The sequence below is a fragment of the Lipophrys pholis genome, assembly GCF_963383615.2.
Source record: "Lipophrys pholis genome assembly, chromosome: 10".
In the NCBI taxonomy this organism is placed as follows: Eukaryota; Metazoa; Chordata; class Actinopteri; order Blenniiformes; family Blenniidae; genus Lipophrys; species Lipophrys pholis.
The window spans coordinates 15102036-15119740 of record NC_137640.1 but is presented as its reverse complement, the minus strand read 5'-3'; the positions used below and the strand labels follow the sequence as shown (position 1 = coordinate 15119740).

Genomic DNA, 17705 nt, shown 5'->3' with positions numbered 1-17705 from the left:
TCTATTTTTGTTCCCTAACTTATCAGATGATGCACATATTCCCTCAAAAAAAGAGTATTTGAATGCAATGCGTCAAACGTACAAAGACGAAATTGTTTAAGAACAAATTATGTTAACACCATTTCATTATGCATGGAATTGCATATACAGTATGCCCTGTCAAAACATAATTACACGTAATCTATAAATCTGGATCGTACAGATAATCAATTGTGGCCTGATATTGCTTGTCCTGCATTGGTGAGACTCAGATTCTCAGCCTTTCATCACTTCTCGTCCTGATGATTGGAACAAAAAAGATCTGACCCCAGACTCTTCTCTCCTCTGGGCTTTCATATATATTTCAGACCCGATTGTTTTGGGCCACACAGTGGCATTGCTGTTAGCGCTCTAATCTCACCGCAGGAAGTCTGATCGGGCACCTTTCTGTAGTGAATAATAATACTCCATTGCGAAAAAAACCCCAAAACCAACATGTGTTTCAGGTTAAGTGCTGACTCTATTAGGTGAAGGTGTGAATGTGAGGGGAATGTGGCCACCTGTCTCCCTGTGTTTGCCCTGTGACATACTGGAGGTCTTTAACACATTGCTCTACTGGGATTAGCTCCAGTTCTCTGCAGCCCTGACTTGAATCAAGCACTATAGAAGATGGGTAGATGAATGGAGGACTCTTGTGAGGCTCCATTCATGGCTTGACTGTCTTAACTGACTGATGCAGACGTGAACACTCTTGCTTTCAGATAACGAAAGTCATGCATGGTTTTTGGTGCGCCAGTGTCTCAACTCTTGTTTATATAATAAGCAACTCACTTTCACACTTTCTGCAGAGCTTTACGATGACACATTCATTAAATGTAGGCGTGTTGGAGCAGGAAGGCATTGAAAGCATGCAGGACTGTGGACCTCTGAATGGACTCCAGCTTTGTGAAAACAGGACATTTTTCAGAAAATGTCTCTGTATCACTGTATCTTGATACAGCTTGAAAGTTTTACCATGCTTTCTATTGCTCAAAATTATCCTATGAAAAAAAAGAAAAGAAAAATACCCTCTCACAACTATCGTGACATGCTTTGTAGCTTTTTAGGTCCACATTCAGACTACGGTATCAACACATAGTCAGTAGAAAAGAAAGTTTTCATTAAACAATATTTTGTTGTGTGCAAGGTTTTAACAGTTTTCTTAATGCGTTTCATTTACATTGAGCTGTTGTTATTTCGTTTGCTCATCAAGTTTTGACTTTACGCGTTGATGTTTGAAGCCTAGGGATCCGTAACATCTTTGCAAGATTTATTTATCAAAATGTCATCAGTAACAACACATAATCTTAAACAAAGCTCATTAAGTTATATATTTTCACATGTAAAATAAATGTACATGTACATTACATAGAAGGCACAGCACACAAGATAATGACAAAACTGTATTTAGAAACACAAGTCTCTACAGTGCAGTTACTTAAGTAAGAACGTCCAAATCCCTAATGACTAATTGATTAATTGTGCAGTCTATTATTTTGCTCCTGCACCAGAGCAGATCTGAAAGGGCCACGGCTGGAGTTAACAGTCTTATTGGAGAGACGCGTTCCTTGCTAAGGATAATAAGGGAAAATAGCGGAATTAATTGGGTTTGATCAAGAGAGCTTTTCAATGGGACACAGCTTTTTCGCATGACATAATTAGAGGTCAGTTAAGGGGGATGGGAGGGGGATTTGGTTGTTGGCGCCAGTGATGTGTAGGTGTGTCTGAGAGAGAGAGAGAGAGAGAGAGAGAGAGAGAGAGAGAGAGAGACGCAATGAGTGTGTGCATGTGTGTATTAGTGCTTCCTTCACACTTGTAGAGCCATGTTGTGTGTCTGATGTGGTAAATTTCTATAAGCCCACTCACCAGAAAACTCAGAGTGAAGTTCACAGGGGGCCCTCAGTGCACTCGGTGATTATTACCACTACAATTGCCTGCATTAAAGGCCCAGTACTCAGTCTTTTGTTACTGCGACATGGTCATTAGCTGTGCATTTCAGAGGCTGCATCTTTGTATAGAATGAAGTGACAGCAGAAAAAGTACATTCAGTGGTGTTTTGGAATGAACACAAAACATCTGGACAAAATGAAAGATTTTGTTGCAGACAAACACGTTATGACTGTGTAATTCATTAATCCAGAACGGAAAATAATCTGTGAATATACCTGAATTGTCTCCATACCAAAACCAGGCATTACACTTTATTAGATAATCAAATATGTATTCATTGAGTCACTGTCTCTTTTTATTCACAACTTTCATTACTAAGTTCTAATTTGTGTGTGACCGAACAACAATTCGGTCACGTTGGATTCTCCATCAGAACAAACCTTAACTCATTTCAAACCGTGTACATGCAACTCAAAGAGGTGAACAATGACTCCTCAGAGAAATATTAGTCTTCTGGCACAATTTGACTTAAAGTCCAGTTAAATTGGGTGTGGTGATAGGGTGAACGGCACTTTTGAATGTCATTTAAACTAACATTAATCGAAATGAATGAATGAATACAAAAGTACTGTAGTGACCTACTGATAATCGTAAAGATCATTATGTAATATTGTCCAAATCGTTGCTCTTTATTTAGGACACAATTCAACCTATTTGACAAGATCACTTCATATGTCCAACTAATTCAGTTTCAATTAGAACATTATTTCGTTATAATTGTTATTTTATATAAAATTTTTTTTTTTTTTTAGGATTTGTGAAATCATCTGTTGTAAAATATAAAACAATCACTTTTTATTCTTTTTTTCCTTTTAGAAGAACAGTACAATGGTTATGAATGAATGCAGCCTTATTCATGGATTCTTTATTCTATCATTTTGGATGATCACTAACATTGATGTCCGCATATGTTTGTTTCCACATGTCCCACCAACAGATTCAGGAAATGCATTTTTTTTTTTTAAATGTGAACCTCTTATTTTTGTCTTCCTTTTCTATTTTCATCAAACACAGAGAGTATAGATATATGTAAACCTTAGGTGATCAATCACACCACATCCTTCTTTCCAACAACCAAGCCAAAGTCAAAAAGAGCCACTATTAATTGTGTGTAAGTAATATTACCCTGATTTTAATCAAACACGATCTAAACACGAAATAGTTTTTGAGTTAAGAATTTCATTATATTAATCACTAGAATTATTAATAAAACTTGAAAATGTCTGCATGGAATTAAAAAGATGCATGTGCTATCTTACTGATCGCACCATGAAGGTGGTGTTTTCATTCATGCCTTTGACAGCAGGAATATAGACTCACTGGCAAGGACATCAGGTACACCCATTCAAATGAATCCAAGTCCTTAAAGACGTTCACATGGTGACAATTCAGTGACTTTAGGTATTTAGAAATAGAAGACGAAATTTGAAAAGATGGTATTTGAAAAGGCCGGACGGTGGCTGAGAGCTCTCGCCTCACGGCAAGAAGGTTGTGGGTTCAAACACAGCCTGGGGCCTTTCTGTGTGGAGTTTGCATGTTCTCCCCATGCGTGGCTTTCCTCCAGGTACTCCTGTTTCCTCCCTCGGGGGGGGGGGGGGGGGGGGGGGGGCAGGAATACAAGGTTGCAATTACAAGAGATTTACCTAATTAGACAATAGAAGATAGTGCAAATGTTTGCAGGTACGTATAATAAGTCCCAATTTCTGCAGCAACATTTTGATGACAAGCTCACGTCAGACATGAATAACATGTCAACATGGATGCCTTGTCTTGACTGTTGAGGCTGTTGTTGGTAGATTAATGCGTTAATGGTTAGTTTTTGGTATGCTTTGCATCACTTACAACCAACTGAGTGAACCACAACCTAGCTGGGTGTTGCTGACCATGACGTCAACACCGTCTGCTATAAATTTCCCACCTGCAGGATGACAAAGCTGCTCTCACGTCAATATCTATCTTCTGCTCTGAGTGAACCTGATGCTATGAAGGTGGACACATTTGGGGCTGTTTACTGAAAATATACAACTATGTACCTAAATCAAAACTTTCTGGAAAGGGAGGGTTTAACACACAATTTAAAATAGGTCAAGTGCGCTCTCTATTGTTCAGACTTGGTCATGACAAGGACCTGACACAGCATGGGTTGCGTTCACTTGCTTCACGCTTAAATTTAACACTTGAATGTAACAACAGTACACAAATATAAACACTGATCGGAGCCAGGAGTAGCCAATTTGGCTCCAATAATAACCTTGTTAGAAGCCCTCAAGACACGATCTACCATTTGCAGGCACGACAAACAACATGATTTAATTAAAGTGGAGTCATTGACTCGCGACAAAACGTTTCAATTGTAATGAATTGTACAATTTTCTTTTTGACATTTGATAATAATCATCGTAATTAAAGCTGAATAATGCAAGTCTAATTGTTGAGGGAGTTTGTATGACTTGGTCCCCTTGGTGTTGCTTTCAGTTTGAAATAAAAATGACTAATTATGAACATTTCATCAACTTGAGTGACAATTTGAGCTCTGTTGGGAGTCAGACATTACTTTTCATGTCTCGGCTGCTTTTCAGTACTGTCTAATAAGATTAATTGTTCCATATTTATGTATGTTATACCACACTTAAAATAATCTCTCATTGGTCTTTAAATAAACTTATTTGTCTTCTCTTTGTCTTTGTCTTGCTTTCTGTCTGCTCCAGGTCTTCCTGTTAGTCTTCCCCTCCCCCCATCACAACAATCAGGCATCAATAATGAGCAATAAGCTCATATTGGGCTTTGTCCAAATAAGCCTTGTGCAGTACTTGTGTTTTTCAACCATACCACCTATTATTTGCATTTTTTTGTTTTATTTTTGAATCTTTTATTTATGTACTATCATTGCCTATTTTATAATTTTTTTCTATCTTATTTGAAGGCAAAAAAACAACAACAGTAATCCAGAAGGTAAGTAAAAAAAAACTTAGAACGAGCAGAGATCAAAAACACAAGTAATCTGAAACATGGAAAGTACAGAAGGGGACCTGACTCTGTTTTTATTGCTGTCTATCTTGATTTGTGTAGTACCATACTATTTAATATTATGATGAATGAAGTAGCTGAACAAGTTAATTGAAAAATAGAAAAGTATCTCAAGATGACGGATCACGGGCAGATTCCTTTTTCATTTATAGAGAAAGAAATGCAGGCCAATATCCAGAGATTATAGAAGTGGAGCTTTAAATTATCTATTTTAAAGATATTGGTGATGTTTGCATGGAAGTGATACATGTCGGTCATACTGGGCCCATTCAGACCTGTCCTGATCACAAGTGGCAAGTTTTAAAAACAAGTGTGAACAGGCACCAAGATATTTCCCTCAAACCACTTCCCAAGGTGGTCAGAGACGCATCTCACCACATAGGCTTTGTAGTGGGAACAGCATGCGTCGCAAATGTATCCTGGGACAGTGGTGTTGCAGGAAAACAAAAACATGTATATGAGGTTAATTGGTGATGCCAATTTGTCCCTCGGTGTGAATGTGAGAGTGCGTGGTTGTCTGTCTCTCTGTTTGCTCCTTGATGGACTAGTGACCTGTTCAGGGTGTAGCCTTCCCTTGCCAATAGAAAGCTGGGATGGAGGAACAAACAAACGAACTGAGAAATATGGGCCGCATGATGGAGCAGTGGTTTACTTTTTTGCCTCACAGCCGCTCCCTGAGCAAGACCCTTGGCCCTCATCAGCTCCTCCCGAGCACCGCACTGTGTGACTGTATGTATAAGATAGTACTCTTCTTCTTTATGAACTTTAACTAGAGGTGAAATAGTTGACATTCTTTTAATTGAGGTTAAGACAGTCATCAGACTGAAACTCAAACAACACTATTAAAAGAAAACATGCGAAAGCAGAAGAAGCCAGACATCCTACAGGAAAAACACAACATTAACTCAGGAAAGTTCTCCCGACTCATGGTTCACACTCCGTCCAGTAGGTGGCGGTAAACGCACCTCCCACGTTAGTTGCCAACCGAAGGAGGCGATACAGAAGAGGAGGAGAAAAGAGAGAAGAAGGCGGGAACTTTTTGAACGTTGCAGGAAAATTGTCACTTTAGTCAAACTAAACTGTGTTCATCGCGGTGAAGACGCATCGTTTGTCAGAATTAATTCAAGGGCTGTGGAATACGACCTCAGCACGCCGCTAGATGTTGTAGCGAGTCTGTGTCACGATGACTTCCGTTCTGCTCCAGGCAGAAAAGTTGAAACGCTGGGCGACAGATGAGTTTCATCGGCCCCTGTACAACTTACCCAGTGACCACCACTTCAGACAGTGAGTATCAAACTGTCATCATATCCACTCTGTGTTTCTACGTGAAAGCAGAGGACCTGATCACTGTTTTTTTTTTCAGGCTTTGTGCGGGACCATGGCGAGATGTTTGGTTATATCTCTCCGACCATGTTTTCCGGCAGAGGTCAGTCTTTCTGTTCTTCAACAATTTGTACATGCTACTTGTTTTTTCCCCCCTCTGGCTTGTCAATGAGGAAAGATCGGACTGTCATGGACGCTGGTGTATTTGCTTGATGTTTATAATCGAATGCATTCTCCTCTGACTGCCCTTTCTATGTTTCATCTATCCTTCCTCTGGACCAGCGGTGTTCAGCCCTGGTCCTGGCCAGACACTGACCTGCATGTCTTAGACGCCCCGAGTTCACTCAAAGCGCAATAACAAACCCCTCAATGCAACCTGGTGTGTTGCAGCAGACAGGGAAACGACCTCCAACGCGTAGGGCAGGGGCCCTCCAGGGCCTGGTTTGAACCCCCCTGCCTCATACAATCAATAACGGACTTTTGAAGGCTTGAATCACTTTAGGACCAACGTTCATCTCTGCTGGGCAGAAAGCTGGGTGTGCTTGGACATGTCATCACTGCTGTACATGACCGACACAGATAATCGTTTGAGGGTGTTCATGTTCCTATACACTTTGAAAATTTCTGTTTTAAAGCATTAAATATTATGGCAGAAAATTATGGCGATGTAAAGACAAATATTACCACATATTGGCTTCCAGCGTCGCTGTGGGGGTTAATATGGTGGCAGACTTTCTTGGGTGTGTTTGTATATCTGTAAAGATTATGCATGACACACACAACTATCTTCTATTTACAACCACCATTTAACTCAAAGAGCTAAGGGCTTTAAACTGAGAGCGGACGAGAGTACCCAGTAAAAACCAGCACGGTGACGTTAAGAATATCAAAACCCCACAAGGACATAACCATGAGCCTGTGAGGGAACATTTCTAACCACTGCATCCCGATGTTGCATCTTTTTTTTGGAAGTAATTGATTACAATTCTGTTTTTTTTCCCCTGTAGAAATGTGAGGATCATACGTGGAAATCTTCGTTGGTATCCTTTTGGGCGTGGCTAAGAATTTTACTTCCAGAGGCTTTTCTTTATTTCAACCATTATTAAGGGTTTCTACAATTTAGTTATCTTATGTCTTAGTTATCAGGAGAGAGCCACTACATTCACCACTTGTACTCTGCTGCACTTGTACCATTAGCTTTTGTGACCTGCTCTACAACACAGCACCTATTCAGTTGAAATAATGAGAAGCCACTGTTGCCCTCTATCTGTTCCCAATATTGCACCGTATTTACTACGTTTTGCCTTTTACATCTAACTACTTGGTTGACTCCTTCCTTGACAATATGAACTCTTAAGGTACCAAGTACGTCTACACAAAGAGGTAGGATTCAATTTTTTTCTCATGCGTATATTTATTCATCAGTTGTATCAATGACACCGTAATCATTTGGTTTTCCTTTGTGAAAATCTGCAACATCTGGATACTCCGGTTTAGAAGTTGATGTGACATGATTTGACCACTTTGCATGTTCATTTCTACAGACGATCACATTTCACTAGGCGAAGTTCTGTCGTAATTGCGTCATAAATGTAAATGACTCACATCGCATCTGATTTCAACGGGGTGTTTTTATACTTGTAGTTCTTGATCTTAATAGATTCATGGTGAGGTGGTGCAATTACATGTGGAACGCTTACTACTGATGTGTTTTCAAGGCTCAGCAAAAGTTGGAAGACGACCAAAGGGATTCTGTAAAGAGAAGAGAGCTTTGCAAAAAGATAAAGTTGCTAAGAACGGAGATCGCCTTACTGGACTCACGAATCCAAGAACCAGAATATATGGTTGCCAGACAAGGTTTGTCCATCTGAATTAGCTGAAGGCATTATGAATTTAGAAAACTTACTTTTTTTGTCTGGCAAAATTAATGTCGGTTTGTGTTCTGCTATATGCCTAATTGATGCTGCTCAAAGTGTGTTTGCCTCACCATGGCAGAAAATCTGCAGTCTTTCTTTTTGTTATTTTTTTTCCTTTTCATAGTTGTAATGGTCTCATGCTTATGTTTATTGATGTTCTTGTTCTACACAGTGCAGAGTGTTCAGTCCACCTGGGCCAAGATGAAGGACCACAAAGTTAAAGAAATGCTTCTCAAAGCCTTCTGGCAGCGTTCCCTTTTCTGCCACAAGATGCTCACTGATAATACGGAAACGATTAGTGAAGAATGCGACACTCTGGAACTGATGGCTCGGTAAAGAAAACTACTTATGCATTGAAATTAGAAAAGAAAATGTGAGCTCATTCCAGATCTGTCATGAATGATGTAGCTGTGAAGACTATAAGAGTATGCTTGAATGTGTTACAGGTGTGCCTCTGTTGAAGTTCTGTTTTATCTTGAGCTTTCCGACCATCAATATATGGAATCTAAAGGCAAAGGGATGCTCGAGCCGCAAGTCCTGGTAAGTGCTGTCCAAAAAATGATCTGTATTAAACTTTAAGCTAAGAGAGCTATATTCCTATTGTTCATTAACAAGCATCAAACCGAAAACATCCAGAATAAACATTGAATTATGACAGAAGTGCTCTAGAAATTGAGTGGTAAATGGAGTTCTCTGGTATAGTACTTAATAATGTTAGTCACATTCACACACTCACTCATTTGCATACCAGTGGAGGCAGCTACCATGCTGCGACCTCAGGCCATCCATTCAAGAAGTTTGGTTTCAGTGTCTTGCTTAAGATGGGGGATGGAACCAGCAAACATCCGATTGAGAGACGACCAGTAGAGTCATAGTGAAAGATATTTAAGGCGGTTATTATTTCATACAAATGGTAATAATTATTGATTGATTGAAAAGGTTTATTTCAGACATGTGGGAATAACAACAACAAAACAAAAAAAATTATTAAAAACACAGCAAAACAGACAAAAATAACACAACGGAGCGGGATTAAAAATAAGTAATTTAATAAATTATGACCCATCATATCTTAAAAGATGTAGGAGGAAGCACAACCATCAGTTTCTCCGCACCCCTGTAGTGATTTATGTGCATATGCCCAACAAAATTACTTAACTAAATGAATTATAAATCATTCTTGCACCAGTGTCAACAGCCCATCCTCCTTCCTGTACTTTGTGAAAACCATATTTTTGTGCCACTTTTTGAATTGGGTCGTGCTTGGATTATCTTTGGAGAGACGCACCTTGAGTTTCTGCTTGTATATTACGTGTGCCATTTTCAAACTATTACATTACGAAAGCTGGCTGAGAGACACATTGATGCGATTTGTTGGCCAGCATTTTATAAACTCCGTTGAAATGCAGAAGAAATCGGACTCTTATCGCAATATTTTTCACAGAACTGAAATCAAATCTGTATATTATCACATCAGCTTATGACTGAAGGAATTAATTTGTTTGTTTTATTTCTCCTGTCAGCGTGAGGTGAGAAAGCTGTGTGACGGCTTCTTACAGAATTCAAACCAAAATCATCTGCAAAGTAAAATCTCTGCCGCACGAAGGTAGCGATTATATTACACTAGTTTACACTGTGAAGCAACTTTACCACGTGTTCTTTTAAAGTAATCTTCATTGTTCAGTCACTTCTTTGCTTTTTCCCTCTCAGAAATGATTGTCAACAGGCTGTTGTGTGGAATCAGTGGGTGACTGATGTGCAGGTATGTGTACTGTGGGAACGTTTTACTGAAAGTTGCTGTAAACTTTACATTTAAGGTCAACTACTCGACTTCTGTTAGTTAACAGATTTCGTCTTGTATCATTAGAGTCTGTGGGGTGATTACCCACCAAGCCATGTTCTTGCTGCATTGAGACAGTTGGCTTTAAGAGAGCAATTGCACCTGGAGCAGAAAAAAGCTTCTCTGGATCAGAAAATGGGATCAACAGCTCAGAGGTAGGCAACTTTCACATGGTTCTGTTGAGTCTCACCTCTTAAGCTGTATACATTGAAAGTTTCCCATGTGACATTTATTCGTCACGTTCATTTCAGGCCCCACTTTATAGGGGATCGCACATTGGACACGTCAACGGCGAAGGAGAACGACCTGCCTCCGGTTAAATTGCTGTTAGAGGTGCGACATACTTGTGCTCAGATTTCATATATTGTAACAATATGGACCATCCACTGCAAAAACAAATCATGTTCCCTACTATTTTTCAGGTAACTGATTATGAGATTATATGTGTCGTCTTTTTGCAGGATGCTTGGATGCAGGCGGAGAAGATTTGGGTCGCCTTGGCTCAGACTCGCGCCAGACTCCAGAGACTCAGAAACCAGTTTGAGTCCTGTGAGAAGGAGGCTCAGAAGAAGATGTCCAACGAGTTTCCCAATGATTCTTCCACACTGTATGTCCCATTTTCCACTCTGGTTTGGGGAACTCATTACAATTAGACACAGAACTCATTTCTTCAACCTTTGGCTTCGTGTTGGTTATTTTCTTTTTCAATATAGTGCAAATTGTGTGATTTGATTTGCTCTGTGTACTGATTATTATTTTTTTATTATATTTTTTTTCTTTTAATTATTAGGTTGGTTCTCCAGATGCCCCTGCATCATGTGATGCATGAGGAAATCAGAGATCACATCCAAAGACGCTGCACTGAACTTAAACAACCTGCCCAATCTGCAGCACAGAGATGTCTTCAGATGAAGCGGCACTCTGTTGTCACCTTCAGAAAGCAACTGGTGAGAGTCATTAAGGTTGTTTGTTTTTTTTATTTCTCCATACAGAGAACAGGTACCAGTTTGTAAATGTGGTCCAACATTTTTGTGCTTAGTACTTGTATGACAAAAACGGATTGGCAAAGAGGTGAGTATGATGGACAAAGCTGTTACGTAATACCGTAGTAGATTAAACACGCTTTCCTGCTCTGTCTCTGCAGATTGACAAACGGAAGAAGATCAAGGATCTAAATAAAAAGAACTCGATGGCCAGGATGCAGATAGTTTGTTTTCACGCAGAGGTCTGAATTTAAAAAAAAACAAACAATTATTTTATTTTTCAAACGCGACACTTATTGAATGGCTTTAGAATTGAAATCCTTCTGTTTTCTTTCAGCTCCAAGACGTGATCCAGAAAAGGCTTGTGCTACTTATTGAGGACATCATCACTGCAGCCAGATTTCTTGAGAACGCCGTTTTTAAGGAGGCCAGACAACTGCAAAGAGTTTCCCTCCCTTTATTGGACTGCAGGAACGTTGACGGGTAAGAAGACATTTCTGTCTTTGTTGACATGTCACTCTGTTTATTAAGTGTATTACAAAAAGGTCAAGAGCTACATGAAATTGGAATACGTTTGGCAGTAAATTTTCCAACTTTGGGTCCCTCACTATTTTGTGGAGAGAATTGTTCTATATATTGAGACGTTACAAATTCACAGAGCGAAAGCAGCAAAATGGAACATTATCACTTACTTACCCCCACTGATGGACAGGGATGGTTATCTGTACCTCCAGGTGCAGTGAACCTAAATATTTTACTCTTCTGAAGTGCATTAAAGAAAACTAGTCTAAATATCATCATCAAGAAATGCCAATTACGGAATACAATTTTTTTTTTCTCCAATTCTGTTAGTGAACAAAGAGTTCCTGCATCACAGCTATCCATTCATCGCTTGCAATCGCAAGTCTTTACCCGCTTGTGTCAGGAACTGAAATTCCCCCTTTACAAGGTGAGTTTTTATGTATGATGATTTATAGTCTAGAAGTCTTGTCTTCTTTTCCAAAGCAAAGCTACAAAACTGTGATTCTCAAACTGGTGGTGAGTGGGGTCCCTCTAGTGGTAGGGGGAAATATTGAGGTCAAGTCATGAAAAAAAATTTGAATGAAAAAAAAAAAATGGAACATAAGAAATGTTTATTTAAAATAAGTATAGAAGTTGTAAGTCTTGGCTAACAGAGTAAGCCTCTGCTACTACTGTATGTTCAGGTCAGCCATAATGGAGGTACTTGGAGAACTCAATATTTTCTCAGGTGGTACACACTGTGAGCCAGCCACTGGCTGGTTCACAAGCTTTTCAACCACCCCGATTGACTCCAGCGGGGAAATGGATGAGGATGCCTGAAGTACAGCTTTTCGCATGTAAAAATTGGGCAGAGGTTCAATAATGTGAAAAAAATGCATCAACAAACTGTGAGACAGTAACAGAAAAACGTTCCTCAACATAGGATTGAGAAGACGACTGTTCAACTCCCATTTAGAGAAGGTTTCTTTCATGAAAAGCTTGCACATTAATGCAAAACTTCATACTGAACACCACAACAACTTTGCTTCACAGTACAAGAGTCTGGGAGCTGAGTTGGCCTGCCTGTCAGCAGTCGAGATGGTTCACTCTCAGAAACATTTGACATCTTAAATGAAAAAGACATGAGTGTTGAGCAGCTTCAACTCCATATCAGCCAAGAAGGAACATCATGTATTTCCCAAAATTTCAGTAGCTGGTCATCTTAGGTCTTAGATGTTTTCAGAGTTAAAAGTAAGGGGGGACCGGTGCCATTTGTTTAGATTTTTTTTTAGTACTAAACGTTGAAGTTGTTCACTATTCTTAAAGTCAGCATTGTGAACCTATAGGTGTCAATCATGCTGTTGTTACTGTACATATATTTGCACATGGAAAGGAACAGACAGAATTCAGCTGTTTAAGTCACTTGTGTTAATGAGTTGTTAATTTGGTTAATTTATATCTCTTGCGACAGAAATGGTATATTGGTGTTATGGATTCAAGTGCAGAATTAACGATTAAAAAAACCAAACTAAAGAACTGTGATCTCAATATGCTTGATGCAGTTTGTGATTCCATATTGTGTTAAGCTATTACATGCTGCGGAGTAGAATAATTTACATCGATCATCCTGGTAAGCTTCTCCAGTCACCTTCGCTTCATTGATCCTTAGGAAGACCTTACCTCAGTTTTATTGGTGTGCTGATGGACACTGCCATACATTTCACCGAAAACATTCACCTTACACTTTGCATAGCAGGTGCTCTTAAGTTGCTTACAGAGTCCTTTTAAGAGATTGACAATCGCCATCATTTCTTAACGCGCAGTCTTAAGCTTCTTTCTCTGAGTGTTTGCAATGTGTGCTCACAACGTGCCTTTATGTGTGCATTTATTTAATTTATAGCATTTCTTTTCTTTCTTTTTCTTTTTCTCGACTTTGATGCAAGCTGACTTTTCTTGTAATTCTCACGCTTCAGGCTCCAGGGGAGTTGTGGGCGAGGTCACGCTCCAAACAACATGAGTTGCGTTGTCTGCACTGGATTGTGCAACATCACAACAACGACCTGCAGAAAATAATGGAAAACGCTACGTGGCTGGATTCATCTGACGAAAGCGGTAACGATCCGATAACATGCTATTAGAAATTTCACACACAGATCCGTTACCTGTGCAAATAAAATGTTGAATGAGTGAGTAAAAGTTTTCGTGACAATGGTATTTTGTCTGTACTTTGATTTACAGATTTCCTGTCCGAAATGAGAGAAGAGGATTCAAAGCGCATGAAGTCACTGGTGCAGAAAACCAGAAACTTTTCCCACTTACGTGACAGAATCTTGTCTTTGGAATGGAGAGTGAAATCTGCCACCACTCTTTGGTGAGTCATGTGTCTGAAGGCTGGAACTCATTTTAAAAGAATGGAAATAATTTTCATGCTGTATTTCAATAGTCTGATCTCTGTCTTTGACTCTATACCTTCTAACCTTCTTCCTGAGGTACGGGATCATCCTCTTTGGCTGTACACTTCTCCATTTCACCGGGTCTTCAGCTTAACTGAAGGGGGAGCTTAACTAAACATTGACACGAATGTAGCAAAGCAAATCATCACTCAGACGGCTCATGCTAAGCTTAGTTCCACTTTGACACCATAGATGTATGCAGATGAAATACGATTCCAAATTTTGAAGTGAGCTTAAGTTTGGTGTTGCTATTCAAGCGTTATTTAACTAAAGTTTCTCTGAATGACAACACTGACACACGAGTCTGCATTTTATGCAGTTTGATATAAAATGAACTTGTCCATCTCTCCCACTCCCTCAATGTGATCTAAAGAAAAGAAAATGACTGTAATAATATGACCGAGCGTGGAAATCCAATGAGACACGAACCCGCCTGCTGGTCCTCGTCAACACATGTGCAGCTGAATTCTGGAGTAATTGGAGGTGTGAGATACTATTTTTGGAGACGCCAGCAAGCAGGGCATTTCAGTAATCAATAAAATCATGCATCAGCAGCATCTCTCTGTTAGCCAAAGAGAGAAATGGGCAGACTCTGGCTGTATTCTTTAGATGATAAAAGCCCCTTTTTACAACATCTTTCAAAAGTTGAATGAAACTGAATGACACTCTGACTTGTTCAGATGTATTCATTGACCATTTGTATATTTTTAACAGGTTGTTCTCTTAACCTTGAAGACTAAACCCTCAGTCTTGTCCTGGCTGAGCAGTAAAAAGTTCTTAAAACATCAATTATCTGATTTTTGAAATACAGTTAAAGGTTTTGTTCCATGTTATCAAGAGACATGAAAATACACAGTTATGTATCATTGGTGAAGGCTGATAACATTCCCAAGTGGGAGCAACATGCATAAGTCAGAAAGCACAGCGACCACGTTTGAGCCTTGGGGACGTGCAGCATTTCACTCCATGGAACGCGTATCAAGAGTCACCGCAAATTGTCTCACTGAGAGATAGGTGCTGAACCAACCGAGGCCGACCGTGGGCCTCAGTCTATTTGAAAGAATGCGGTGATCGACTGTCGGAGGTCTTGTCCGAGTCCAGATAGCAACTGAGATCATTTACAATTTTTTTATCAAGGCTGTGTCTGCACTGATATTTCTCAAAAGTTTGTTTCTTATTAAAAGGTCATTCAAGTTTCTCTAAAAGGTTGCTTGAAAATGAATAGTGGTCTGTAGTTGGTAAAACTGTCAGGATGGAAACTGTTCTTCAGGAGGGGTTTCACTACTACAGCCAAAGGTTCTTGTCTGAAGAGAACAATTTACTCTGTATAAAAGTTCACTTTCAAAGAGTTCATAAAATGTAATCTAGAAGCATTACATTAGATTTTTTTTAATTTGTCACAATATGGCAGTGAAATGCTGCAACTGTACAAACACAAAGTCTCAATATAGGCACAAACGGTACCAAAGGATGACAAATAGGTAAAACTATAATATACCAGAAGCACAAACAGGCAAAATCACCCATGCAATGCACACAGTGCAAAATGCAGCAGGTGTGCGAAAGTGAGGATGTGCTTCCACACAGAGAATGTGCAGCCTGCGTGATACGCATAAAGTGCAGTGCTGCCGTTTAGTCTATTGTCCCTTTTAGTGAGGTGCTTGCTGGAGGTCAGAGTTCACAGTCCTGACAGCTTGAAGGAAGAAGCTCCTCCTGAGTCTCTCTGTTTTCACCGTGATGACGTGACCTCAGCACCTGCTGCAGGGCTTGTCGGACACAAGCAGAGCTGCTCCCGTACCACCGGGTGATGTTTACAGTCGCCACCGGTCCCCAGTAAAAAGTCACGTTGGTGTTCAGGAGCAGTGTGGTGTCTTAACACTAATATGACTTGGCTTTCAACCTCTCTTGTGCACGCCCGCTCAACACTGTTGCTGATGCAACCAACCACCACTGTCATTTGCAAATTTCATGATGGTGTAGGAGCTGCTTGTGGCCACAAAGTCATGGGTGTACCAGGAGAAGAATACCTGTCTGAGAGCGCAGTCCTGTGAGGCACCGATGTTAAGGATGTTTGGGCTGGAGGACCACCTGAGTTCTGTCTAATGGAAAGTCCGGGATGCAGGCACATGAGGAGGTTTTAAGCCCCAGGCTGGTCATCTTGTGGTGGGCTTTGGTGGGGACTATGGTGTTGAAGGCTGTGCTGTTGGGATTGGATCTAAAGAGCAGATGGTTTGGATTTGTTCTGCAGAGAAGTCTTCCAAGGGTCTCTGAATCACCCAAGGAAACAGGGTGAAATCAAACCTTCCCAATTATTTAATATATTTCTGATCTGGTAAAATGTTGGTAGATGGTAGTTCTACTTCATGTTCATTACAGAGGTTTTCATGAGTACAATGTCTGGACCTTCATTGTATTATTGAAAAGGTGTTTGTATAATTCTTTATAAACTGTGTTATTAATCAACCACATGTCTTTTTTTTTTTACACTCTGTCTTATATGTAGGTGGAATCAACCAGCTCAGTATGCCCGTCCAAGGGACGCCCAAAGAGGAGGGACTTATGTGCAATGGCTACAAAGGTGGAAATTAGCTGTCCTACAATTATAATGGCTGCTGCACCCATCCATATGTTGTATCCACCCAACTTTGGCTTCAGCCCCCCACGTCTCTGTTCAGTTGACCAGCTGACTCAGTCGATACTGGGCGAAGGACCAAGAGCACCCTGGACAGCCTAACACACACACCCACCCACACACACACACTTTATTTTTCACTTAATAAGTTAAATGTAAATATGTCAAGTCGTTTTAAAGTCTTATTTTTACTTTTTTTAACAGCATTCAGAACAAAGAACAACTCATTCATCTATCTGTCGATCTTCTGTACTGCTCTCATAGTATGCGTGTCGTTGGTTTGTGGGAGGACACCTGAATACCTAGAGGAAAATGCGCATGTGGAATGTGCCAATTCCACATAGAATGATTCTACATACAACAAAACCTCTTTTTCTAATGCTTTTAAATGTCATTGTGGCTGCGCTGTACTTGTAGTTTTAATGTACATTCACATTTTTGGGATGTTTTCCATTATAAATAATAAATTGTTTTAAACCTACAATGGTTATGCTGCCTTTCTTGAAATGCATTCAGATCAAAGAACAACTGACATTCATGCATGGAGCTTCTGTTCTGCTCTATCATAGTCGGGAGCTTTGGTCAAGCCCAGATGTCTATGGGTGGAGGGAGGTATATCCTGGATAGGCCAACAGTCCCACTCACAAAGCAAACACAAAGATAAACTTGCATTCCCACCTCTGACCAATGTTACAATGAGCGACTAACCTTAAAGCATGTTTCGACTATTAGGGGGGGGGGGGGGGGGGGCTGCAAACTCCATGTAGAAAGAAGCTCTCCAAGCCTGGAGCAGGGGGATAGTCTAATGTAGTTACCAAGGTGATTTATAAACACATCTATTCCAAATGTCACTGTGACCACACTGTCCAAGTACATTTTGAGTACACGGCTATAAAAACACTTTGTGATGTTTATGAGTATGCTTTCTTTAATCATTTGTTCTGTTAACCTGCACCAGTCGTCTTAAAAACAACTTTTGAGTTGGTGAGACCTGCCTGCAGCTCTTTTACTGTAAGAATAACCAGTCTCCGTGAGACACACACACACACACGTCTCCTGAAT

General features: G+C 40.0%; 1 protein-coding gene across 1 annotated transcript; it reads left to right on the top strand.

Annotated features, from left to right (window-relative positions):
• Positions 1–5993: 5993 nt before the first annotated feature.
• Positions 5994–17123, top strand: haus5 (HAUS augmin-like complex, subunit 5). Its single transcript, XM_080473634.1, has 19 exons — positions 5994–6279; positions 6359–6421; positions 7326–7358; positions 7677–7701; positions 8037–8175; positions 8407–8566; positions 8681–8774; positions 9758–9840; positions 9945–9996; positions 10102–10229; positions 10326–10407; positions 10536–10681; positions 10865–11021; positions 11219–11299; positions 11395–11540; positions 11910–12006; positions 13532–13670; positions 13797–13929; positions 16515–17123. The coding sequence occupies exons 1-19, from the start codon at positions 6179–6181 to the stop codon at positions 16615–16617; spliced, it is 1962 nt and encodes a 653-aa protein (XP_080329760.1). The 5' UTR covers positions 5994–6178; the 3' UTR covers positions 16618–17123.
• Positions 17124–17705: the final 582 nt, after the last annotated feature.

What these genes read in the sequence shown, in the direction of transcription:
- haus5 (XM_080473634.1), top strand. Translation starts at nt 6,179, where the DNA reads ATGACTTCCGTTCTGCTCCAGGCAGAAAAGTTGAAACGCTGGGCGACA. An exon ending in AGTGGGTGACTGATGTGCAG is followed by an intron (nt 9,997 to 10,101) that starts GTATGTGTACTG and finishes TTGTATCATTAG; the next exon opens with AGTCTGTGGGGTGATTACCC. An exon ending in AAATCTGCCACCACTCTTTG is followed by an intron (nt 13,930 to 16,514) that starts GTGAGTCATGTG and finishes TCTTATATGTAG; the next exon opens with GTGGAATCAACCAGCTCAGT.